This window comes from Eumetopias jubatus, unplaced genomic scaffold (assembly GCF_037043125.1).
Source record: "Eumetopias jubatus isolate StellerSeaLion01/CBP00866 unplaced genomic scaffold, mEumJub1_p1.0 scaffold_5, whole genome shotgun sequence".
Classification (NCBI taxonomy): domain Eukaryota; kingdom Metazoa; phylum Chordata; class Mammalia; order Carnivora; family Otariidae; genus Eumetopias; species Eumetopias jubatus.
The window spans coordinates 114,526,058-114,551,398 of record NW_028274811.1 but is presented as its reverse complement, the minus strand read 5'-3'; the positions used below and the strand labels follow the sequence as shown (position 1 = coordinate 114,551,398).

The 25,341-nt window shown below is 43.7% G+C and overlaps 1 protein-coding gene across 1 annotated transcript in view; it reads right to left on the bottom strand.

Annotated features, from left to right (window-relative positions):
- Nucleotides 1-24,685, bottom strand: part of ARL15 (ARF like GTPase 15) — a 394,621-nt gene extending 369,936 nt beyond the window's left edge. The window contains exon 1 of the mRNA XM_028106525.2: nucleotides 24,538-24,685. Within this exon, the coding sequence (XP_027962326.1) occupies nucleotides 24,538-24,585 (48 nt within the window). The 5' untranslated portion in view covers nucleotides 24,586-24,685. The remainder of the gene's footprint in view (nucleotides 1-24,537) is intronic.
- Nucleotides 24,686-25,341: the final 656 nt, after the last annotated feature.

Here is a 25,341-nt window from a genome sequence, read left to right as displayed (position 1 = left end):
CTTACCGGAGAAAAAAGACAAATATCTACTTTGTCAAAACCACTACTTTCCAAACAATTCCAATCCTAAGGGACAAGTTGTTGAAACCATGTAATCTCAAGAAGGAGAGTCCCTTAAGACAGTTAAATGGAAGTGTGATGCATTCCACTTTACACTAGTATTTTCCTCAATGTAGAGATGGGGAAACTGCAGTTAGCATGTGACAGAACTAGGATTTGGGAACCCAAATCTTCTGGACTTGGGAGCCCACACTCTCAATCATTAAGAACAAATGAATGCAAATGAAGTCAAAGAGAGAAAGGCAGGTTCACAAGTATTTTATGATTCAGATACTACCAAAGCCAATTTTAAAAAGCTGAATGCAGTACCATTTATCAACGACAAACAACACTTTTTTTTTAAGATTTTATTTATTTATTTGAGAGAGAGTGAGAGAGAGCGAGTGAGAAGCAGAGGGAGAGGCAGGCTCTCCACTGAGCAGGGAGCCCGACATGAGGCTTGATCCCAGGACTCTGAGCCACCCAGGCGCCCCAAACAACACCTTTGACAAATCTCCATGACCTTCTAGCCTATCTAGACATAAAGGCTTCTCCCAACACAAGTATTCTACTCTCAGTACACAGGGAAAAGGCGCATGGCAACCGGAATTGAATAACCAGCCCCTTGTCCATGGCAGAACCTTGCCAAATTCTCATTTTAAGCAGTGGAATGGACTTCTAAGAGCACAGAGGATTCTGGGGAGACCTGCAGTGTATTTTTTTAAGGTGGTAAAGAAGTGTTTCTCATTAACTTTAAGCAAAAGAATGGTCCATATACAGTGACAATTGGAAGAGCTCAGCCTTCATATTTCAACTCCCCAGGTTATGGCTGTCCATGGGATGTTTCACTGCTGCAGTGTGGTAACATGGTCATCCTTTTGAAAGGCTCAGGACTTTAGGTGACCAAGTTAAAGGCACTGTACGTGGCATTAATCCTCTTCATTACATAGATACATTTTTGTACTGAGCACCAACTTTGTGCCTGGCAGTGTCCTCTGTGCTGGAGACTAAAGCAGCGCACGGAGCTCCTGCTCTCACAGGGTCTATGCTCTAGTGGCCGTGCCAGCAAAAGCAAGTAAGTTAGATGGCGCCTGAGTGGTGCAGTTGGTTTTGAGCATTCGATTCTTGGTTTCGGCTCAGGCTGTGGGATCAAGCCCTGCACTGGGCTCCGCACTCAGCATGGAGTCTGCTGAAGACTTTCTCCCCCTCCCTTTGCCCCAGCCCCTCTACAATACTACAGTACTACAATGTACTACTCTACAATAAATCTTTAAAAAAGGAGGGTAAGTGCTCTTACCTGAGTAGAAGGTGCGAGGGAAAGTGGATTTGGGGTAGAGCAGATGTGGTAATTCTAATATTATGGACAAAATAAGGGAAGACAAAAAAGCTTTCAACAACTTTGCTTCAAAAATCCCTGCCACAGGCAGACAGTATTCTGCCATGAAAAGTCACAGCATCACAGACGCTCAATCCAATAGCCTACAGATAAGAAACAGTTTGGGGAGCCATTAGGAGTATAGATTTGGGGGGTCAAACTTCCTGGAATCAAATCCCAGCCATACAACTTACTGTTTGTGGGACCCTGGGCAAGTTACTTAACCACTCTTGCATCTTAAATTATCATTTGTGAAGTGAGGATAACAGTAGTACCTACTTCAAAGGGTATGAGGATTAAAGGAGTTCTAGAAGGAAACCTCATAAAGCTCCAAATTTGTGTTTGCTTATTTTTAAATTGAGTGTCTACTATGCTCCAGGCACACAAATTCCTCTAGGCATCTGCACTCAGACCCCAGACCTGGGAGGCCCCAGGAGATGAACTCTGCCATCAGCTTCTAAGGACACCCTTGATCCAGGCCTGGTTGCATTTTTCTGGTGTCTCTTCCTGCTTATCTTCACATTCCAGGACTATGACTTCTCACTGCAAACACGGTCACTCAGGACACTAACTCAAGATCCTCCAAAGGAAAAAAACGTTCCAAGGCCAGAGGGCTTAGTTCCCAGCATGCACCCTCCCCCAGAAGACCTGGCACCGGGGGTGGGGGGGGGTGGGGGGGGGGAGCGCAACACAACAAAACCAAAACCAAAAATCATTCTTTTCAGCCAGACCCCATATTGCTGTTCAGCCAGGAATTTCCATCTATACAAAAACAGAAGAGGTTTTAGTCTATGTTATATTAAATTTTAATGGTCAATTATCACAACATTTTAACATTCAGTATTAACATGTTAGGATATTTTATAATGACAGGCATCCAGGTGACAATGCATTGCCCAACTAGACACCTAGGAATATTGTTAGTCATAAGGAAAATTATATTTTAAATTATGTGGGTTTATGCTCCATTCCTCCTCCCCCATTCTTTTTTGGATGTAATTGAATATAACCTTTCAGCACTACCCTTCTGCTGTCAGCGATTCTGTTTTTGAACTTATTTTAAGCCTCTACCTTGAACATAATGCTTATATTGTCAAATGTATACTTCCAGTCCTCAAAATATGCAAGTGGTCAAGCCCTTTCACTAAATCAATACCTCCATAGTAACTTATGAAAATTACTGTACTGCCCAGAAACACGGGTTACAGGAGAATGTGATCCAACCATTTAAAGAGTCAAAAAGCAAGGTGCCTGGGTGGCTCAGTCGGTTAAGCGTCTTCGGCTCAGGTCAGGATCTCGGGGTCCTGGGATCCTGGGATTAAGCCCTGCATTAGGCTCCCGTGCTCAGCAGGGAGTCTGCTTTTCCCTCTCCTGCTCCCACTTGCACGCTCTCGCTGTCAAATGAATAAAATCTTTAAAAAAATAAAAAACAGTGTCAAAAAGCTTACTGGTTTATGAGTTAGACTGTCTGGACTTTTCATTTTTCTGATTGTGGAAAGGGAAGAAAGCTAAGTATGACTTTTGAGTTTAGACAGACCTGTGTTTAAATAATTCAGGGCATGACCTTAGAAAACTTACATGCTCTGAGCTTTAGTAACTGGTCCTCAGATGTGAGAAAAGACTACTACTAACCTTGTTGGACCAAGTAAACAAGCATCAGGTGCTTGGCAAAGAAGAGACATTCCCTCAAACTCACTGAAGCCCAGGCCAAGCCATCTACATCTGCTGCTGGACAGTGTCCCTGACAGGTCCCCCAGCCACCCGCCCCCTCGCCTCTGAATAATCCAGTCTCCATGCTGTTGCAGAAAGAACAAGATTCAACATGCCAATCAGGTCCTATCGCTTCCTGCTTAAAACCACTTATTAGTTTAAGAGTAATCTTAAATGACACTCACTCAACTCCCTAGGATAACCTCCTGGCCCCACAGGATCCTGCCCAGCTTCCCTCTGGAATCTGGCTTCAAGACCAGTTTCTTTGGGCCACTCTTCAGCATCAGATACCCCCCAAATTCATGACTTTTATGAACAGACATACCACTTTCTTACATTTGCTGAAGACAAATGACCCCAATCAAGGTGCTTGGGGGAACTACTTGGGAGTTCCCAGGGCTGCCTGTGCCCAACTCAGGTGGCTAGAATCTACCTACTTTTGGTCTCCAGGGACTCCACCTAGTTCCCTTTTTTCCCCAAGGGTCACTACTTTTTGTCTTGTAGGTTTTATCTCCGTCCCTAAAGTCTGACTGCCAGGTAGCACAAGCCCTCTCTCCTTGCTGTTCACAACCTTGCCGCCCACCTTCTCCAAAGGTGTGCATGCTGGCCCTTCTTACTGCATGGCTTCTATAGCTAATTAATAAGAGACAGGCAGATAAGGGCAGCTAACCAAAAAAAAAAAAAAAGTCCTTGTAAGTGAAGTCTGCATACTCCTCGCCCTTGTTTCTGATTGTGTGGATAAGCAAGCCTCTTAAACTCCTATCCTCTGCCTCTGGGAGGGTTGGTCTCCCCTAAACCCCATTTTTCAGTCTCCGGCCAGATGACGGAATTACAATCCACAAATAAGAGTGGGTACAGCCCCTTGCAAGCCACTTTCTTCAGCTGAGTAATTGTCATTTCTGAGGGCAGAGTTTCTAGTCAAGGGTGCCTTTAAGATGGTTAATAAAGGCAAATGAAACCATAGTATTGAAATCATATGGAGCCACACACAATTTAAAACCATGCCCGTGATTATCTTATAATGACACTTATTAAGAGATTACTATGTGCTGGGTGTTTTGCAAGGTCATCTCTGTCCTCACAACTTGAGCAACGGGGGCATTTCTAAGGCCCGTCAGATGAAACACTGAGGAGGAGTTACCAGCACATGGCTGCGAAGGGACAGAACTTCGATTTCCACCTAGGTCTGATTCCGAACTAGTGGTTTTCAAACTACACCCCTGACAGGGCTTCTAAAGAGGCAGCTGGATATTTAAGAAATGTTTCTATAAAGAGAACTGAATTTTTATTAGAGACCGAAATGAAGAAAAGCATACTCCAATGTACTGTACGTGAACTTTTAACACACTGGAGACCACCCACACACCCCTCCCTGTGCTGCCAGGGTAAGGAGTTTTTGTGGGCGGAGGGTCAAGCCTCAGAATAAAACCTGTATTCTGCCTTCTGATGGAAGATTTAAGATGAAGCTACTTTAAAATCTGTAAACTTTGCAACTGTGATTCCATTACAATCCTATTTTCCCTTAATGTCACAAAAAAGAAACGTAGAACCAAATGAGCCAGGAAGGTAATCCCTCGGTTCTCATCCAACTAAATGGATTGAAGTTAAAAATCATCTAAATCTAAATTCAGTTTTGTGTTTATCAAAACAGCTTCACTGTCCTCACTGATCTAGAACACACTATAAGGAGAGAGGAATCGTAAGTTTGTAAAAATCATGTATAATAATTTTAAATATCTGAGTTCTGCATAAAATGGGTTAGAAGGAAAGAGTTCCACCATTTAAATGAAAAGAAACATTTGAAATCCTCCCCTACACCACAGTGATTTTTAAATAACTCATGGTAAGCAGAGAGACGGGACCAACTGATAAGCAGGGGAAAAACAGAGAAATCTTGCATCTACTTTGCCTTCTCAATCCATGAACCCCTTCTATAATGTCCTTAACAAGTCAGAAGCAGCCTCTGCTTTGTCATTTCCTATTCACAGCCAATGGCTAAACCTTCCAAGAAGGTTCCTTAATCTGAACCAATACCTGCCTTCCTTTAATTCTGACCCTATTATAGTCTGCCTCTGAAGATTCACAGGACAGTCCTTCAAATGACTGAAGCCACTGATCCTATGGTCTCCTTTTAAAGGTGTCCTGCAAGTACAAAAACCAAAATTCTGATGCCAATGAAAAAAATCATGAACGACCTCCCTTCAAGGAGGTAAATCTTATACTACTAGCCCAGAAGTAGACAAACTATCACCCATGGGCCAAATCTGGCCCACTGCCTGTTTTTGTAAATAATACTTCATTGGATCACAGCCACATCTATCTATTTATGTATTATGTCTGGCTGCTTTTCTGCCACAATGGCAGAGCTGTATAGTTAAAACAGACTGTAGCGCCCACAAAGCCTAAAATATTTACTAGCTGGCCCTTTACAGAAAAGGTGTGTCCACCCTGTTCTAGCCCACCAACTGGAGTTTTCCCCACAAGCAAAGAATTGTATTATAGTCGATGTTTCAGGCTATACTTCAGCAGATATAGGGTTATCCTTGTGTTATCTATGGTGCCCAAGTACCTACCAAACATTAAGCTCTCAAGTATTGGAGTAAGGAACATTAGATAGAAGGGAGAGGTGGGGAGGAAAGAAGTATAGGGCTTTTCTTCTCCCAAAACTAATTTGACATTTATCCTTCATGGGATATTTTAAAACCTAACAGATCCCTTTTCTTGTTGTAGCTCAGTAATTGAGCACAGGGCTGTACATCTGAATTAAAATCCAGGATGTGAAGTCAGTGTTCCAATTCAAGCAAATAAACAGGGATTAAAATGCTGTTTTGTGGAAGTCATTAATTTTGAACACCCAGGAAAAGGCTACCCACACCTACTCTTAGAATATTCATTTGTTACTATTGTTTTAATATTACTTACCGCAATACTATAAAGCAACTGGGATAAATAATCTTTGCCTCCGACATGAACTCAGCACTCTGGATTCGGGAAGTGGAAGAGAATTGCTTTAAAAAAGAGGAGAGAATCAAGCCTTCAATGAGCTTGTTACATCTTGATTCTTCATCTCCATCATTTCTTCCTAATCATGCATTTTTATGTTGTTTTTCAAGACTTCTGTATGAAGAATTAAAATACGCATCACTTCCTACACAGCTCTCTATGACTTTTTTAGCAACTCATTTCATTATACTTGTGTTCTCCTATATAACAAAGAATCTTATTTCAAGAGTTTTAAAATTAGCAATTGAAGATCTATTCTCGTCATGGAATCAAAAGAGAAAAGCGTTAGTCTGTTTTATGCAACTATTTAGATGACAGTTAAGCTCATGGGGCGCCTGGGTGGCTCAGTTGGTTAAGCGACTGCCTTCGGCTCAGGTCGTGATCCTGGAGTCCTGGGATCGAGTTCCGCATCAGGCTCCCTGCTCGGCAGGGAGTCTGCTTCTCCCTCTGACCCCCCCCACCCCATGTACTCTTTCTCTCTCTTTCTCACTCTCTCAAAAATAAATAAATCTTAAAAAAAATAGATGACAGTTAAGCTCATATAATTATGATAAAACTAGGAGCACTGAGAAGACAAGGAATGGAAAATATTTGTCTATGGGTATTTCCAAGGATAACCAATACAGTTAGCATTCTCCTCAAATCAAGATGTATTGGGAAAACTAAAGCACCACTCACACAGGACACTATTGCCTACACACTCAGGCTACAGAAAAATGGCAGTCCGAGTCCACAGAAATAGAGAACAGTTGTACTTCAAGCTCAAGATATAATCCTGCCCACAGCCCAAGGCCAGGTCTGTAGGAGCCCTGAAAAAGTCAGGAAATGCAAAGGAAACCCGGGAAGGATCAAATAATCATATCTAAACGACAAGTCTTTAAAAAATGCAACTTGAAAACCCAACAAGTCATGGGGACATTTACGTTACACTAAGAAATTTTATTGGTGAACCGCAGGATGTACAATTTCTATACAAAATAGAACAGAAATTCAATAATTCCAAGAGGTTTCCTACACCTAGCACAGGGACTTGAACAAAGAACTAGCTGCAGTCAAGAAAAATTCCAAATGACAAAGAACTGCAACAGTATCCAATAAGCCCAGTACTCTGTTCTCTACAACAGGTGTGGCCTAGTAAGTGAGCCCAGTACTCTGTCCTCTACAACACACACGGCCTTTCTGGAAACATTTCTAAGGAAGGAGGGATAAAAGAGCTGGCAAAGCAAGCACATGCTAGGGGGACAAGTTCTCAAAAGCAGAAACTTGACTTTCAAACTGTTTGGAATTCTCAACTTTTGTTGGAACCATGAGTCCAGAGAAGGACCTCAGAAAAGTGCCTGCTAAGTTTAAAGGGAATCATCTCATTTAGCCAAACTCAGGTCGCAGCTCTAAGCACAGCTGGTCTACAGACAGGTGCAGGCCACTGTGGGCTACGCCAGGACCTTTCTCCCCTGGAAATCAGAAATAGCAGCCACTTAGAACACTAACTAAGCAGCTACAATATCTTTAACCCAGTACTCTGTACAGTGTTTATTAGATGGGGTAGGAAGATTTCTGAAAAGCTGGCATTGGAAAAATGAATGGAACCGGACTAGAATTTTTTCAGTGACAGGAGTTCCAGTCCAGGGACGCCTGGGTGGCTCAGTGGGTTAAGCGTCTGCCTTCGGCTCAGGTCACGATCCCAGGGTCCTGGGATCGAGTCCTACACCGGGCTCCTTGCTTGGCAGAGATCCTGCTTCTCCCTCTACCTGCTCTGCCTGCCACTCCCCCTGCTTGTGCTCTGACAAAAAAATAAAATCTTTAAAAAAAAAAAAAAAAGAAAGAAAGAAAGTTCCAGTCCAGGGGCGTCTGGGTGGCTCAGTCGGTTAAGCATCAGCCTTTGGCTCGGGTCATGATCCTTGGGCTCCCTGCTCAGTGGGGAGTTTGCTTCTCCCTCTCCCACTCCCCCTGCTTATGCTCTCTGTCAAATAAATAAAGTCTTTAATAAAAAAAATCTATCATACAAAAAAAAAAGTCCTAGTCGAATAATGGCAGAAGAGTAGTTCAATAATAGCACTTTAACAGTGCTTAGGATACTAGACTTTTAAATGCTTTCTATATTTTAATTCTGATGGAGGTACTATTACTATGCCCATCTTGCATACGAGGAACATGGGGCAAAGAGATGCACAGCAGGTGACAACCAGAGAATGCAAAAGCAGGCAGTGTGGCCCCCAAGGTCTAGGTCCTTTATCATTCTCTGTACAGCCTCTCAGCCCAACCACTGACTTCGCAGCCGTCTTGTGTACCTGTACACAGGTACCTCTGGAAACAATGAGGCCCACAACCCAGCCCTGCACTATGACACACCATGCTTTGTCCTGTAACAGATCCAGGAACCAAGGCCTGAGGCAGGGCTGTGACTGGCCCATTAGTACCTCTGGGCACAATGGATACCTTAGCCAGCCGATCAGGAGCTGGGTTTCAGCCACACTGACCCTCTAGGCCAGACACCCCTGCAGCATCCAGTATGTCTAACTATCTAAGGCAGCCCCCAGAGCAGCCCTGGAAGGAGCCTCAATTCAGTTTCGGTAGCGAAAGGCTGGGAGAAGGCGACTTAAATGAGACTAGGAGGGAAAAGGGGAACTCGCCAACCAAAAACTATTTCTGCAATCCTAGCTCTTGAAGCGGGGGTTGGGGGGAGGTGGAGTCAGGATCATACGGGCCATCTCGGCTTTACAAACACATCCAGATTACTACGCAATAGTTCCAGACACAGCACACGCAGACTAACCTCCCAGGCTGCTCTAGCAAAACAGCCCCAAGCAGGCTGCCTTCAGAAAAACTGGCTCCACAAGCTGCCTGAGACCAGCTTTCAGTCCAGTTGAAAGGCCTCAGCCTGGACCATCTTCAACAGCTTCTGGACTCGGCCCTTCATACCACCAGTTCTCTGCCCTGGGAGCCTGGTGCCAGCAGGGATCCCGGCCCTGGGAGCCCCCTAAGAAGATGAGGTTTGTGTGACAGATAACAGCAACCGAGTCCCCCAAGAGTCCAGTCTCCTCCCCCTCCAGGGATCAGGACGCCCTTGGAAGCTCAACTCCTCTTAAGCAGAAAATTATAGGCAGAAGGTCTTAAGAATTGAGCTGTGGGTTTATTTATCTGAACTAGGACCCCCTCCATAGCACAACTAGCTTGGACTTAACCTTCTCCCAACCGCCTAACCAGAGAATTGCTAGATCAAAGTCTTTTGGGGCAAGCACCTACCTTGGGAAAGCACCTACCTTGGGAAAGCACCTCACATTACAGTTACCCTGACCCCACATTGTTCTGTGCCTCCTCTCCAACAAGCCACCCTCACACTAGTCTCCCTCCCCAGCCTTTCCAGAGAGCCCTCTGCCATGGTGTATTTCCTGAAGCAGGTTGATTAACCTTTCCAGGTCTCAGTTTTTACATCTGAAAAATGGAGCTGATACTAGTATCTACCTCATAGGGCCCTTAGAAAGCGCCTGCAAACCTTGAGGGCATTATGCTAAGTGAAACAAGTCAGAGAAAAACAACTATGATAGGACCTCACTTATGTGGACTCAAAAAAGGCAAAAACAAGTGCACAGATATGTAGAACAGAATGGTATTTGCCCGAGGCAGCCTTTGGAGGGTGGCAAATGGGTAAAAAGAGTCAAAAGCTACAAACTTCTAGTTATTAAATTAAAAAGTCCTAGGGACAAATGTACAGCATGGTGACTTTAGTGAATGATACTGTATTGAATATTTGATAGATCTACAAAGTTACCACAAGAAAAAAAATTGTGACTATGTATGGTAAAGGATATTAACTCGATTTATCGATTTATCGTGGTGTTCATTTTGCAATCTATACAAATATTGAATCATTGTGTTGTACACCTCAATTACACCTCAACTTAAAAAAATACCTTCATTGTTGATATTGGCAGGCATTTTCTGCTCTGACGATGAGCAAGAGAAAGCACCAGAGGAGAGGGTGTCTGGCACTGTTCTAGAATACATTATTTCAGTGAATCCTCACCAAACCCAAGGGGGAATTACTCTTCCTATCCCCCACTTCACAGAGGAATAAAGTGAAGCACTGAGAAGTAACTTGCCAAAGATACAGTGAAGGTGAATCCGGGTAGCTTAACCTGGCAGTTGAAGCAGTAGGTGAACCATGAAACTCCTCTACACCCACAAGAGCTTTGTGAAACATCCCCTCCACCGTGTGGCCTACCTCAATTCCCTTGAGATCCTCGAGGCTCTCCAGACCACTCCTACTCCTCTCAAGACTCAGGACAAGGAGAGGTGCCTGGGTGGCTCAAGCATCTGACTCTTGGTTTCGGTCATTATTTCAGGGTGTTGAGACAGAGCCCCTGTTAGGCTCCATACTCAGCGGGGAGTCTGCTTCTCTCCCTCTGCCCCTCCCCCCATGCATGCTCCTTTTCTCTAAAATAAATCTTAAGGAAGAAAAAGAAAAAAAGACTGAGGACAAGGAGTTCTAGTATCTAGTGCTCTCTACCTCTCCTTGTCAAGGACACGGACCGACCTTCACCTCATTCACTGAGGCTATCTGAACTCTTGCTTGGAGTCCTACTATGGTCCTAGCAACTGGGCCATCTATGAGCATACTCTATCCAAAGCCTTGGCTGTATTTCTTCTTCTCCTAACCTCCCATCTTTTCCACTGCCAACCATAGCCACACTAGAGCTTCCCCTCAGACACTCTACCTCTGAGATCTTAAGCTCATACACCCTTCTGTCTGACCGCATTGAACTCTCCTTCCCTCCAATTTTCTGAGCACTCCTGATGACACCTATCATTCAAGCCTCATCAAGACCACCAGTCCCTTATGTATCCTTTACCTTGTTTGCCCTTCCTTCCAATAACTCAGCTCATGGCCTATCACTTCAACCATGGTCTTGCTATTGTCCTAAACATCTGGAAGAAAAAAAAAATTTGTTTTCACAACCCCGCCAGATTCGGGTTGTTGTTCAGTCATGGCTTCTGATCTCAACAGTGCGCAGGGACCAATGCTTCCGGTTCCCTGGTCAGCAGTCGCCCTGGCTCTTGAGCTCCAAGCCCACGCAGCTCAAGCCCCTACCCCATCACATTTCAGTCACCATCAGCCAAGGGACCTACTATTCTACGTCATCAGCATTTATCCGTCTCAAGTTGGGTCGCAGGTAGAGAGGAAGGGGGCGCCCCTCGCGCCCTCCAGCCGCTCCAGCTCTGGCTCTGTCCTCTCCCCCTTCACCGTGCAGTTCCTTGACAGACTTCACGGCAGCAGGGTCAGCACCTCGCTCCCACTAGGCCTGAGCGCACCCTGGCCCAGGTCACCAGACTCCAGTCCAGTGGCCACTTTTCCCTCCTTATTTTCGTGATCTCAGGGCAACATTTAACACAACTGGCCACTTCCTCATTCTGGAAAGGGTCTCCCTTCTCAGCCTGCTTGACTCCACACTCCCCGGGGTTTTTTTTTCCCAACCTTTCATTTCTCTCTCGGCCTCCTTTTCTGGTTCCTTTCCTTTCTTCCTAACCCACAAAAACTGCTTGCCTGCTATTGCCAGCATTAACCGAGACACTGGGCTTTCTGGGGACTCCTCCTTTCCCACTCTGCACGATCCCCCCTACCCACCCCCACCAAGGGCGGGCTCGTTTGTGGCTTCAGGTATCATCTAAGTGGTGAAGACTGGGAGGTCAGAGAATTAGCCCGACCAGAGTTCAAGTTCTAGCTCCCGTGCACCACGGGCAGGACACTCCATTTCTCTACACCTGTTTTTTCTAATCTCTAAAATAACAGTAATAAGAAATACATGAAAAACACTTAACACTGTGACTCCCACATGATAATATAATACAGTCTACGGCAAGTAATAATAAATGTGACCTACTGTTTTTTACTTCATCTCCAGAAGTCCTCTCTGAGTGCCCACCAACCTACATGAAACCTCAACTCAGATTTTGCACAAGCAGCAAAAACTCAAAGACTCAACCAAAATCAAATTCCTCACTTTCCCCTATCACGCCATTCCTTCAAGGGTTACCTATCCCAGTACATGAACCCACTAGCCACCCCAATACCTGTGGTGGTTTTAAAAGGTGCCCACAAATTCTTCACCTTCCTCCTATCAAGAGGTGGTGTCTGTCTCCTGCCCCTGACCCTGAGCTCACCTGTGGGACTGCCTTGATGAACAAGATGCTAGGCTAGGGCAGAAAAGACTGGCAGCTTCTGCCAGTTTCTCTTGGTACATTCACAGTGAGCCTTCAGCCTGGGCATGAGAAGTACAATCACTCTGATGCAGCATGGAGAGAGACCACATGCAGAGAGACGCCCCAGGAGTCCACGCTCTTCAAGCCCCCAGCTATTTGGCTGTTCCCAAGCCCAAATGCAAGACAAGTGTATGAAGAAGATCTGAGATGACCCCAGTCACCATTTGATTATAGCTTCATAAGGGATCCTGAGCGAAACCGGCCTAGCTGGCCCCAATTTACCGCCAGATTCATGAGTCGACTAGTTATTGTGCGCAGCCACTCTTTGAAGGTGGTTTGTTAATGCAATAATAGAGAACCAGAATAATAATGCTCAAACCAAAAACCTAAGGATTCTCTAAAATCTTTGTTCTCGCCTCCTACATCCAATTACGGAATTCCAGCAATTCTTAAAAGCATCTCCTTTTGTCGATCCGTCCTCCTCTTACCTGGTGGTGAATACCATCATTTCATTCCTGAACCAGGAAAACGTCTTCCTAACTTGGTCTTCTTGCTCCAGTCTGGCCTCCCTTTCCCATCCCTCACAGGGCAGCCAGATCTGCCCAGGTCAGTCCAGACAAACTCTGAAGGTTCCCATGATGTGACCCTAGCTGGGTTCTGCAGCTCCCTGTCTGTCTACTGCTCCTGACTCTGCTCCAGCCACACCGAGCCCTGGGAGTTCCTTGAAGTGATGGGGTGACTTACCCCTGAGTCTCTGCACAAGCTGTTCCTTCTGCCTAGCCCTGTCACTGCAGATTAAAAATGACTCCTCTGGGAAGCTCTCCTGGTCCCTCAAGTCTAGGTTAAGTTTCCTTTCAGACACTCCCTCAGTAACCTTTATTTCCCTCTAAATGGAATATGCCACTCCAAAATGTAATTGCCTATTTTTCATCTCTAAGAGTGTAAGTTCCCTGACAACAGGCCAATGGCTCACTTATATGTCCCTAGTGCCAGGACCACATCAGAACCGAAAAGGCTCATAAAAATTAGTTGTTTCGGTGAATGACTGATAAATTACATCAAAGCAACTCTATCACTTAATAAAATTAGAAGAATGGAAGAAAGACAGCTATTCCGGGAAGGATATAAAAGGACTAAAAACTTTTGAAATGAAATAAACATTTGAGATTACCTAATTAATCCCATCTTTTTATAGATGAAGAAACAAGTTAATGAGACTGACTGGCTTGCACAAACCTCCACACCTGGTTGGTGGCAAAGCCAGGAACAAAATCAGGTCAGTTAACTCCCATGGTACCACTGTAGCACATCAGAATTTAAGTGAGGGGTGCCTGGGTGGCTCAGATGGTTAAGCGTCTGCCTTCGGCTCAGGTCATGATCCCAGGGTCCTGGGATCGAATCCCGCATCGGGCTCCCTGCTCCTTGGGAGCCTGCTCCTCCCTCTGCCTCTCTCTGTCTCTCATGAGTAAATAAATAAAATCTTAAAAAAAAAAAAAAAAAAAAGAATTTAAGTGAACCAAAGGCTGAACAGTGCAGTCATTTCAGATTATGGCCAGTAACTTCACGAAATTAGAAATCTGCCTTATAATCCTCTTGTATTACATTACTCTCATGCCTGAACATATGGAAGTAGCTTTGGGCAACTTTAAATTTCTTTGGAGTACACACCCATCAGAATGGGTAGAGAGAAGGATTGACAATACAAGTATTGGTGATGATATAAAATAACTGCAACTCATACTGGTAGAAGTCCAATTGGTTGGTACAGCCACTTCGGAAAAATGTTTGCCAGTATTTAGTAAACCTGAACATACATGTACCCAATGAGCCTGAAATTCCATTCTACCCAACAGAAATTAATATATCCACCAAAAGTATGCGCTAGAAAGTTTGTAGAAGATTCCAAATATCCTCAAAGTGAAAATAGTCTAAATGCCCAATAAGACAATGGACTAGTAATAACATATTCATAATTACACTGCAACAAAAAAGAACAAATTACTGATCCATACAATATGGATGAATTACACAGGCATGCTGAAAGAAATCCTAAGTATACTTGTGATTCCATTTATGTGACGTTCAAAATCAGGCAAAACTAATCTAGGTCAGTACTGCACAGGAAGGGACATGAGAGCCTTCTGGAGTGTTGGAAAGGTTTTACATCTCCATTTTGGGGGTGATAACAAGATACAGGTACATATAAATTTAGCTGTACTTTAAGACTTGAGGTGTAACTTCAAGTGCACAATTAAAATTGAGTAAACAAAAAATTAGAAAAAAGATAGATGCACTGTAGCTTTATAGAATACCTTATGTTCAGTGCAATACAGTATCTCATTCAACCCTCAAAAAGCACTTAAGTTTTATAAATATCATTTACTAGTCACAGTTGAGATCTTCAAAAAAACCTCTGAATCATAACAGGAAGAAAGAAGGAACAAAAAGTGATAGTTTAAAAAAAAATCAACTTTAACATTCTTTTTGGGACCTTTCTTTTTGTACAACAGACCAAAAAACGTGTTTTATCCAAGGTCAAGGACAACTTTTTAATGTCCAGCTCTTAAAATGTACATGAAAGGATGTGTTCCTACATGATGTTTAGTTAACTCCACAAAGATTGTACACTGCCAGTTCTGAAGAGGAAAAAAATCCCAAAGGTGTCACTGATGCAGGGCAGGAGGCGGGAGAAATCAAGGACTTAGAAGACTTGCTCTCTCTACATTCTATTGACACCATTACATTGAGTCATATGGACTCCTACCAATCAGTATAGAAAAATCTAATGTGATTTTTTTAAGTACACTTTATTATGTTTTTATTAGTGCTAATCATCACAGAGGCAACCTCTGATGCTGTCTGAATTTTGCACACGAGAAAATTGTGGTTCAGAGTAATTTGTCTTAGACCAGCTTCCCAGGATTTGGCATTTTAGAAATAAGTACATTCTAAATATATATACACATTCATCCAAACAAATTTGAGTACTAATACAGGAATGCCATCTTTTTACTCTGCTAGGTAAAAACATTTTGAGAGAGACACTATGATTCACTAATTTTAGAGTAGACCATATATTCTAACATCTACAAGAAGTTGAAGCAATATTTCAAGTTTAAGTCTCTAAATTTATGATTACTTTGCAACTCTTTCCTGATTTTTCCATGTTGCTATGGACTGATATTTGGAACACACCTTAGATCACCCAAGTAATAGGTGGAATGCCTAGGAATCAAATAAAGAACTTCAAAGTTCTTTTTCTTCTCTGTCGCAATAGTAGGTACAGATTAAGATCATGGACATGTCACCAACCCTTACGACCAGTGAGGCAGTTGTGAGGACACCATTCCCCCTGACCCTCAGTTTCCTCAACCACAAGACAGGAATAAATACTCCAACACTGCTCAGGGTTGATGAAAGGGCTAAAGGAACATGAGAATCCCGTATTAAGCACTTCCTGCAGAACCAGAGAGCAAATTCTCAAGTATTAATTAATCATAATCATCACAAACTTTATTACGTAACTTTGCCTTAAACACTGGCTAATTCTATGGAGGCACAGTTCTAAGCACTTTACTAATATTGATTTATTTAATCAGTATCAAAAGCTTTAAAATGCAGGTATCTTTTGACCCTACAACTCTATTTCTAGAATTTGATCATAAAGCAAAAACACTCCAGATGATTAGAAACGCTGTATGTAATAATCCCTCTTTGAGAGATTCACCATGTAATCTGCATATTAAAGGCTGTACAACACAGAAACTTGTTTTACTTTGACCCAGTTTTTAAACTTACTTGGCACTGGAACTGCTTTTGGTAGTAGACTCATTTAAGTACCATAGAACTACCACTCCTTACAATAGACTAGCACAAAATATCCAGAATTTATGCAGAATATTCATTTCAGTGTTATTTATAACAGCCAAAAATCGAACAAATATAAAATATTTAATGGAAAGGTGACTAGTTAAGAAAATTATGGTTTGGGGCGCCTGGGTGGCTCAGACGGTTAAGCATCTGTCTTCGGCTCAGGTCATGATCCCAGGGTCCTGGGATTGAGTCCCGCATCAGTCTTCCTGCTCAGCTGGGAGCCTGCTTCTCCCTCTGCCTCTCTCTCTCATGAATAAATAAATAAAATCTTAAAAAAAAAAAGAAAGAAAATTATGGTTTGTCAGTATATGATGCAGGAAACTAATGAAGAGAAACTTAAATTTTAAGTATTCATAGAAGTAAAAAGCAGGTTATGAAACTATCTTCATTATGATGCAGGGCTGAAAATGTTAACTAGTTCTTTCTGGGTTACTGGATTACAATTTCTCCCCCCCCCCCATTGTGCTTTCCAAATTTCCTTTTACTTTAATAATATGGTATCAAAATAATCTGTCCTTACATAGGCAAGAATAGGTGTATATACGTGTAGATATGTTAACAGTATTACAAAATGATTGTCATCAACTGTAAAACAGGAATCATAATACTGAAGTACAAATAAAATTTCATTTATAGGATTCACCATGTAGTACTAACAAGTAAACATATACAAAGCATGCCTCAAAACCAACACCTATTCTCTTCTAAGCTGCTCACAAAATCCAAATAAGATCCCTACATATAGAAGCATAAATGGTAATATCCAAACCAGAAACCAAAAACAAGTATCTACTGGGCACCTGGGTGGCTCAGTTGGTTAAGCGACTGCCTTCGGCTCGGGTCATGATCCTGGAGTCCCGGGATCGAGTCCCGCATCGGGCTCCCTGCTCAGCAGGGAGTCTGCTTCTCCCTCTGACCCTCTCCCCTCTCGTGCTCTCTATCTCTCATTCTCTCTCTCAAATAAATAAAATCTTTAAAAAAAAAAAAAAAACAAGTATCTACTGATATATACGAGCAACATTTATTGATCTCAGAAACAGAAAAGTTTCAAGAAGGGTGGTAGGTTACAATTTCTGTAAAATTATATTTAACCTATTGTTAGTATATTCTTTATACATACATGCAAATGTAAAACTGCAAAAACACTGCATGAGAATGACACCCACTAACTTCAGTATAGAGAAGGGGGAGGAGCAGGCTTTAGCTCTAGCCTTAAAGTTGTGTTATTGTTTTTTTTTTAAAGCAGTTTTGAAGTTAAAATGGCAAGATGTTAACAACTGTTCACAGAGGTAGGTACATAGAAGTAGGTTTTATTATTTTCTGTACTTTTCTGAATACTTGTACTTCAAATACTTGTATTAAAAATAAAACTTTGAAAGAGCTGTATTTTGTTTTAGCTCCTGACTCCATGATTAGGAACCGGTACAGTCCTTCTGTGCCTCAGTCAATGGTCCTAGGAGGACTCTAGACGGTCATCCACTTCCCCAAGAGTGAGGCCAGGGAAGTGGCTACCATACTGAAAAAACACCCAGGAATCCCTCTCGGGGGAGACAGGAACAAAATTACTCGAGATAAGTCCTCAACCCTGAGAGAAGCAGTCCAGAGGTCAGAACAGTGCCCAGGAAATCTAGGTACAAAGGAACCTGATAAATGAGACTGGCCTACAAATCCAACTTTTCAAATGGTTCCTCTCAAAACCATGTAGGTGTGTTTGGCTGTGAGCCAAAAAGCAGAACACACACGTTTATGCAAAAAGAGGGGAGGAAAGTAGTTACACAAATTAAAGCAAAATCCCTAAGTAAGCTGGCTCACCTGAAGGCACAAACCCACGCGGTTGCCCCAGCAGGAACTGGGCTGTCCCTACACTCCTGGGAGGGCTTCCCCCAAGAAGCCATGGGACAGCAATCAAGTGACCCCTCAATTGCCAGCACTGTGTCTGTGATTTCTGCTGTCCCCCTCACTCGTCCTCTCAACAACTATTAGGTAGGCAGTACTACATGCTTGCGAGCATGGGCTTGGAATCCACCAAGCTAGGCTTACCACCGGGTAGCCCTGACACTCCACTGGCCAATAACCACCTCACTGACCCCAAGTTCCCTGTTTTCTAAGGCTGTGTTTTTGAAGTCGGTAGTATCTGGTTAACGGGACTGGTGGGAGGATGAAGTTAGGCGACAGGAGCAAGACATTTTGCACCATACTTGGTACACAGTCCCCTCCGATTCTGGTGGTGGTGATCAAGATCCGTCCCCTACGTCTGCCCTGACGTAGGGGACGGACTCCAATGATAGCCATCACCCGGGGGCCATTCAAGGGCTTTCCACATGTCTTTACTTTAGCACTGGAAGTCAGAACTGGCTACATAATTTGTGAGGGCCAGTGCAAAATGAAAATGTTTGCAAAGCATCAAAGATTTAGAGGATGGTAAGCCCAGAGCATTAAGCCAAGTGTGGGACCCTTCGAAGCCTAGGCCCCCCACAGCCACGTGCCCTTGAAGGCAGCCCTGCTAGAAGTGAACATGCTCAGACACTTTGTAGACACTTGAAATTAAGGTCAACAAGAACTCAGCTTCCTAGCCTCATCCAAACACTGGAAGCATTTGGGCAGATGCCAGGGGGAGAGCCACAGCAGAACTAAAGGGGGCTGTAGACCTGAAAATAAAAGCCCATCTTAATTCAACTTGTAAGAAGTTATCAGAGGAAACTGCTGTTTCCTTGTTCTCTGCCATGCACTTAACCAGAACTTCCCTAAAAATCTTTCCTTCTTTCCAGTCTACCTCAGAAACAAATTATTTATAGTAAGTATCAGGGGAGTCTGCCCAACTAAAATCTGTAAGCAAGAGGCTACTAGGGGCCTAGTGTCTGCTGGGACAGCCTCGCTTCCCTGGCAGCATGTGATAAAGAAGCACAGCAGACATCAAACTGACAACTAGGTCCTCCATTTCAGTGACCTCTTCAAAAAAGAACTAGGGCTGTGACAGGCAAGAAGGTGCCCCTGCAGTGACAGTAGGGGGCTAACAGGGTGGCCAAGAAATCCATTTGTGGTCACTTGATGAAATATTAGATGGTGAAGGGCAGTCACCTCAGGGACCAGAGTCAGGACATTGTGGGACAGGAAGCTCAGGACACAACACAGTTGTTTATATTCAGCCTTCTCCTTAACAGTCATTTAGCAAAGCCAAGCCCTTGAGAACAGGGAACGCTGGTCAGCCCCAAGGCCCCTGGGTTGGGTTTTTTCATTTGTTTGTTTACCCTTTAGTTAAGCAGCAGCACAGTATTCACAAGAAATACATCGTACAAATTTCAACGGTCTCAGGACGCCTGAGTGGACCAGTCGGTAAGCATCTGCCTTCGGCTCAGGTCATGATCCCAGGTCCTGGGATCGAGCCCCGCATCAGGTTTCCTGCTCAGAGGGGAGCCTGCTTCTCCCTCTCCCACTCCCCCCTGCTTGTGTTCCCTCTCTCACTGTGTCTCTGTCAAATAAAATCTTTAAAAAAAATTTTTTTTCAACAGTCTCCCAATAGCTTCAACGCCAGGCTGGAAGGAAGGCTTCCTATCTGTTAGCTATGTGAACTTGGGGAAATGACACCACCTCTCTGAGCCTCATTTTAATGACATTACATAGGAAAGCATTTATGACGTCGTCTGGCACATAGGTAAGTGCTCAATAAGTAAACTCAGGCTTCACTCCCTCTTCCCGCTCCCCCTCCCTCCCCCCGCATGCCAGTAATCGCATGGCTTAGGCTCCCAGAGAACGTGAATCATTTCTCCTGTGAGTCTTTTCCTAGGACTTCCACTTCCAGACTTCTAAGACTGCAGCAACAGAAGCTGGAGAAATAGCTAATGCCTCCACGTCAGAGTTCCTGCTCAATACACAGATGTTCTTCAAACTTTTGTGTCATGACAAGTCCAGATGGTAGATCTGTGCTTGCATTATTTTAATCTTATGATTCAAAGAATATTTATATAACTAATCCAATTGCAGTTAAGACTAAAAAATGTTTGGCCTGTATGTTATAGTCAATTTGACTATACAATTTATAATGTTCAGAGTCATTCAGGGTTAAACACGCCACACTTTAAATTTAACTGAGCACCAGATAAAATCCAAATGTGCCTTCACTCTTCTTTTCAAACAGGCACATTTACAACTTACTAGTACCTATAGGCTCTGTTGTTTGAAGTAGATCATGAGTTTCTGTTCTTGGTCAGTTGGCTTTTATTCTATAGACGGTTATGTACTTCTGCTGACCTATCTACCTTCTCATCTGATCTTCCCCCCGACACACAAATCTTTATAATGGCAGGTACAGCCTCAGACCAAGAAACTAGGCCAGGTTCACCAATCTATATGGAAAAACTAAAACCCTGGCCTTAAATTATAAACCCAACATACAAATGCAGTGATCATTAGTTGACAATTAGAATCCAAGACTAATCAACCATTTTCAGTCGTCATATTTTCGAGTCTAACTCTGCACTTTAGTTCACAATAAAACAAAACATGTAAAATGAGAAGCCTACCAGAAAGCCAGGGAGCACATCGGAAGCTGCCTTCTCTCCAATGCTCCTTGTGCAGCCTGTCCTGCCACGGACTCCTCTAGAGCCACATGCCTGGCAGTCCTATAGCCCAGGGGACCTCAGCTGGGAGCTCATCCTCTCACGACCTTCAGGGCCATCCACAGAGCAGTGGGTTCCATGAATATTTGTTGAATGGATGAAAATATCAACATGTGATAGTATTAAACAATCAAGGGTCTTATGACATCCTGCTTGCTGATTACCACTCCAAATCTTTCCATATACTAGCATTAGTTTAAGTTAGCCCAGCATTTACCAGTGAGAAATCATGAAAGTCTTTAGGTAGAAGAATAAGAGATGTAATCACAATACAGTAACATTTTATATCTGAAAAAAAATGTGTTTATAAATCCCTTTTTTCCCTCCATTATCTCATTAACCATCATCATAGGCATTACACAAAGCAGAATGAATTTTTACTGTTTTGATGGCAGAAGGGGGGAAAAGGGTAAAATCCTAACCAATTAACATGAGCTAGGACAGAAAAAAAAATTGAAACTGAAAGGAATCTATTAGTTGATTTTGTCCAACCAACCTAGCAGGAAAACCTGGTAGATGTGTTTCTCTTTCATTACAACTCGATTTTCTCCTACTTTATTCAAAAGCTCTGCACGTAGTCTCACTAGTTCTACCTGTCAAGAGAAAGTAAGATGCCAGTACTGCCTGTTGGAACAGTAGAAAAATCTTCACCCATAGACCCAACGGTATGAACATTGGCCTTTAAAGCCCATCCTGAAGATGGAGAAAAGGTGTGCGGCCTCCTAAGCCTACTCCCTTAACCAGAAAACAAGAGGTTTTTATATTTAAATTGCCACCCAGGCTACACAAAGTATCTTGATAATCTTCAAGTGTAAAGGATACATTCTGCATTCCCCAGAACAAAACACCTAATCCAAACAGATTTTATCTTGTCTCAGTTTAGAAGCTGGTGAGAAAAGCAGGACGGTCCCTCGGTCTCATTCATTCAACAAATACTGGGCACTGGGTGATATTTATTCAGAATTAGCAAATTACCACTATAACCCTGAACTGAATTTAAAAAGCCCTGTCTTAAATATTAAGGCATTATCCCTGTCCCTCACCTTATTGGTCACCTCTAATTGAGAACATTTCTTTTAAGAAAATCAACTGCAACCTCAAAGGTCAGGCAGCTACATCATTCGTTTCAAAACCCACAGTCCTATTATAAGCTGCTAAAAATAGCACCTACCTTTCTCCCATTTCCCTTCCTTTCTAATCTCCTCCACATAAAAAAGGTTAAGTGATGACATCCCATCCAAAGAACAATACATACACACAGCTCCCTCTTCCAGCTTCCAATGGCAGCAACAAGGAAAGTCAAGCACTGATTAAAAAAGAAAAGATACCATACACCAGTATGCCTGTCAAGCGCGTGGACAGGGAGCTCTAGTCCACAAGCTCAGCAAAATCTGAAGAGCCAATCTTGTCAGGAAAGGGGCATTTTTTTTTTCTGGAAGTCAAAGAACTTGTGAATTGGTTTTAAAAATAAGATGGCAGATGTAGTCAACAGAATTGATTTTTTTTCCCAGAAATCGGTTTTTAATGAACACCATATAAAGATTATGTATAAGCAAGAGTCAATTTGAAAGGCAAGAGAGGAATGATATGTGGCACTTCATTTTCTCAGAGTTGATAAGAAGTAAACACAAAAACCTGCCTCTGAAGAGTTGTCTTTTAAGTGAAATTGGACAGGAAAATTGGACTTCATGTTTAAGGATTTTCTTAAGTATTTTCACAGGCGATACTTGGCACACTCATAAAAACGGGACTTATTTCCTTTAAGATTTTCTCATCCCCAACGATTGGCCAATGATTTTTATTTAACAGTTTCACTGCAGTTATGATTTTTTTTAAAGCTTAAAGTTACAAAATGTTATTTTTTAGTACCAATGCAATAGGGCGTGTGGGGGCATGGCAGGTGAAACCAAAAGGCTGTGTCAAATTTAGGGCCCATTGATTTTAACACAAAACTGTTACTAAACTGACAAATTAATCTGCTTTTAAGGGACCCTAAAGCCCCACTAACAATCATTCACCACCTTTAAATAATCCACCTAGAAATTAACCTGAGTAATCAACCAGTTTTCAATCCTTGAATCCCAAGTGGTTTGGTGGTTTTGTCACCTCCGCTTTGTGATGCTATTTGTAAATTTAAAACTCAATCACTAAAGAAATAACAATGATCAGAACCACCAGACTTCCTTTTTAGGAACTACTTAAGTATCCAAAATTAGCTTTCAGTAGTACAGGTAATGTCACCCTTTCCTATTTGGAATTACCCTCAACAAACTTTGGCTTTGAGTGGACTGCAAAACAAAACCATAGTACTGCATTTTATAAGACAAGCTACAAAATAATCAGTTACTTAATTTAGAAAATCTAAACCACTTGGCAACTCTTAACCTACATGGCACTTTGAATTTTAAAGGACACGCATAATCAGATAACCTCCTTAACTAGCTCCAGGTGTGGGTGGATAATGTCCCTTTATCACAAAGATAACTGACATCAACAAATGAACAAAACAGAATTTGAACTCAATTTTTTAATCTCTGCTCCATTCACAAGGTCATGCATTTACTTCAATCACCATCCTTCCCCACAAAAAAACAAAAACAAGCCATTAAGCTTTAGGGGAAACATTTCCTTCACATAAACTAGAGTAAGTCCTAGACAAGAAAACAGTACAAAACCCGTCCTTGTCCAGCGTTTCTTGATCATGATAGCTTTCACAGTCTTTCTTAGAACAGCAGTAAGTTTAATTCCTAGAAGGCACTGGCAAATCTCTGCCAGGACAATCTACAGTAAAACCGACTGCATGTGTCCAACAAGATCACAGAAGGGTCAATGTTTTTAACCAGCTACTGCAACTCTACATGAAGAGCTAACAAGGTAAACCTGGTAATTGTATAGGATCGAACACAGCCAATGTCAGTGAGGTTCCCCCTGAACACAAACATGCAGCTCTGGGGAAATAGAATTTCTGGAACAATACATGATGCTTGCATAATTCCACAAAAACACGAGTGCATTATTAAAATAATGTTCAGTCCCAGCATTGTGGGGACACTTCCCACCTAAACTTCTCAGCACAAGCCTGGCCTAAAAACACAGCTGGGATCCAGGGTAAAAGCCACAGGCACCCACGACAGGAACGGTGGGACAATGCCTGCCCCTACCCAGTCCCGACCAGGCTTCGATGTAGTTTAGTCCCGTCTACTTTACGGTAATGTGCTTTTAAAACCTCGCCGCGACCGAGGTCATAGCTTTAGAGATCTAATAACAACCAAATGACCGGGGCTGCCGGGCACTTAGTAAGCCATTCTGGTTATGGCTCTTTAATAGTACCTGGAGTTCTGCTAAAGGGAGAGCAGAAAACTCCTGCCTCCCAGGAAAGAAAGTCCTTTGCGGGGAGCACAGAGGGAAGAAGCAAAGAACCGGATCGCAGGCAGAGGACGCCCCGCCGCCGCGGCCCCATCTCTCCCGCACCCCCAGCACGCCCCTCTCCCCGCAGGGGGGCGGCCGGGGCCACACCTTTACCTGTCAGCTCCACCACCCCCTCCTCCGCCCCGCCGGCGGCCACTCGGAGTCCCAGCACAGCTCCAGAGCAGGCTGCAGGAGAAAGAACCCCAAATGCATCCCATCCCAAAGCAAGGAAGCAAAAAGGCTGCTCCTCCAGGCGGAGGGACACCGGGCACGTCGGGGTGCGAGAGACGACACGCCACCCCTGTCCCGCACCTACCAGATAATCCATGTACAGAAACGCCTCAGTTATCCGGAGATCAGACATCCGGCAGCCTAAAGCATCCGGAACGGCTCCGAACCCGGAAAAAAAAGCAGCTTCTCTGGCTGCGAGCGAGCAGCCCCTGAAAAAGCCAGCAACAACGAAAATAGCCGAGAGCAGCCGAGCAGCCGAAGATTACACAAGGGGCGCGGCGATTGGCTGGGCGGGCGGGCAGAAGGAAAGGAGAGCGCTCATTGGCTACGGTGCCTATAAAAAGCAGGCCACTGCGGGTGGTAGGAGAGAAGCGCGGGAGCGGCGAGGGAGCTGCTTCCTGTGAGCTGCGCGGAGGGCGGGGGCTAGGGCTGCGCGGGCGGAAGAGCGAACCGGGAAGAGCGGAAAATCGGCTGGTGCCGCAGCAACTGCCCGAGTTCTGCGTGCTTCCGTAGCAGCCTATTCGGGTAGAGCGGAGCAGAACTGTGCTCCAGTGCTGGAGAGCCGTAGTATCCCCTCCCGTCCTCAGTAGGAAGCGAGCCCTGAAGCGGGAGGCGTGGTAGCCACCGACACCTAACGCCGCTCTCGGGAGTGATTTCCTGCGGGCTCCGCGGCCTCTAGACAGCACCGAGGGGGCGCCTAAGGAATGTACTCTGCACAGGCAGGCCTGTGACCTCCCCCCCCCCCCACCTTGAGGATGTGAATCTTCGAAGCGCACAGCTCCAGCCTGATATCCCTCAGGGTACACAGAAGCTCAGGACACAGCCAGAGGTAACAGAGGAGGCTCCCTTAGAACGCCAGGTTGCCCTCAGATTTCCCTGTCCACCACGT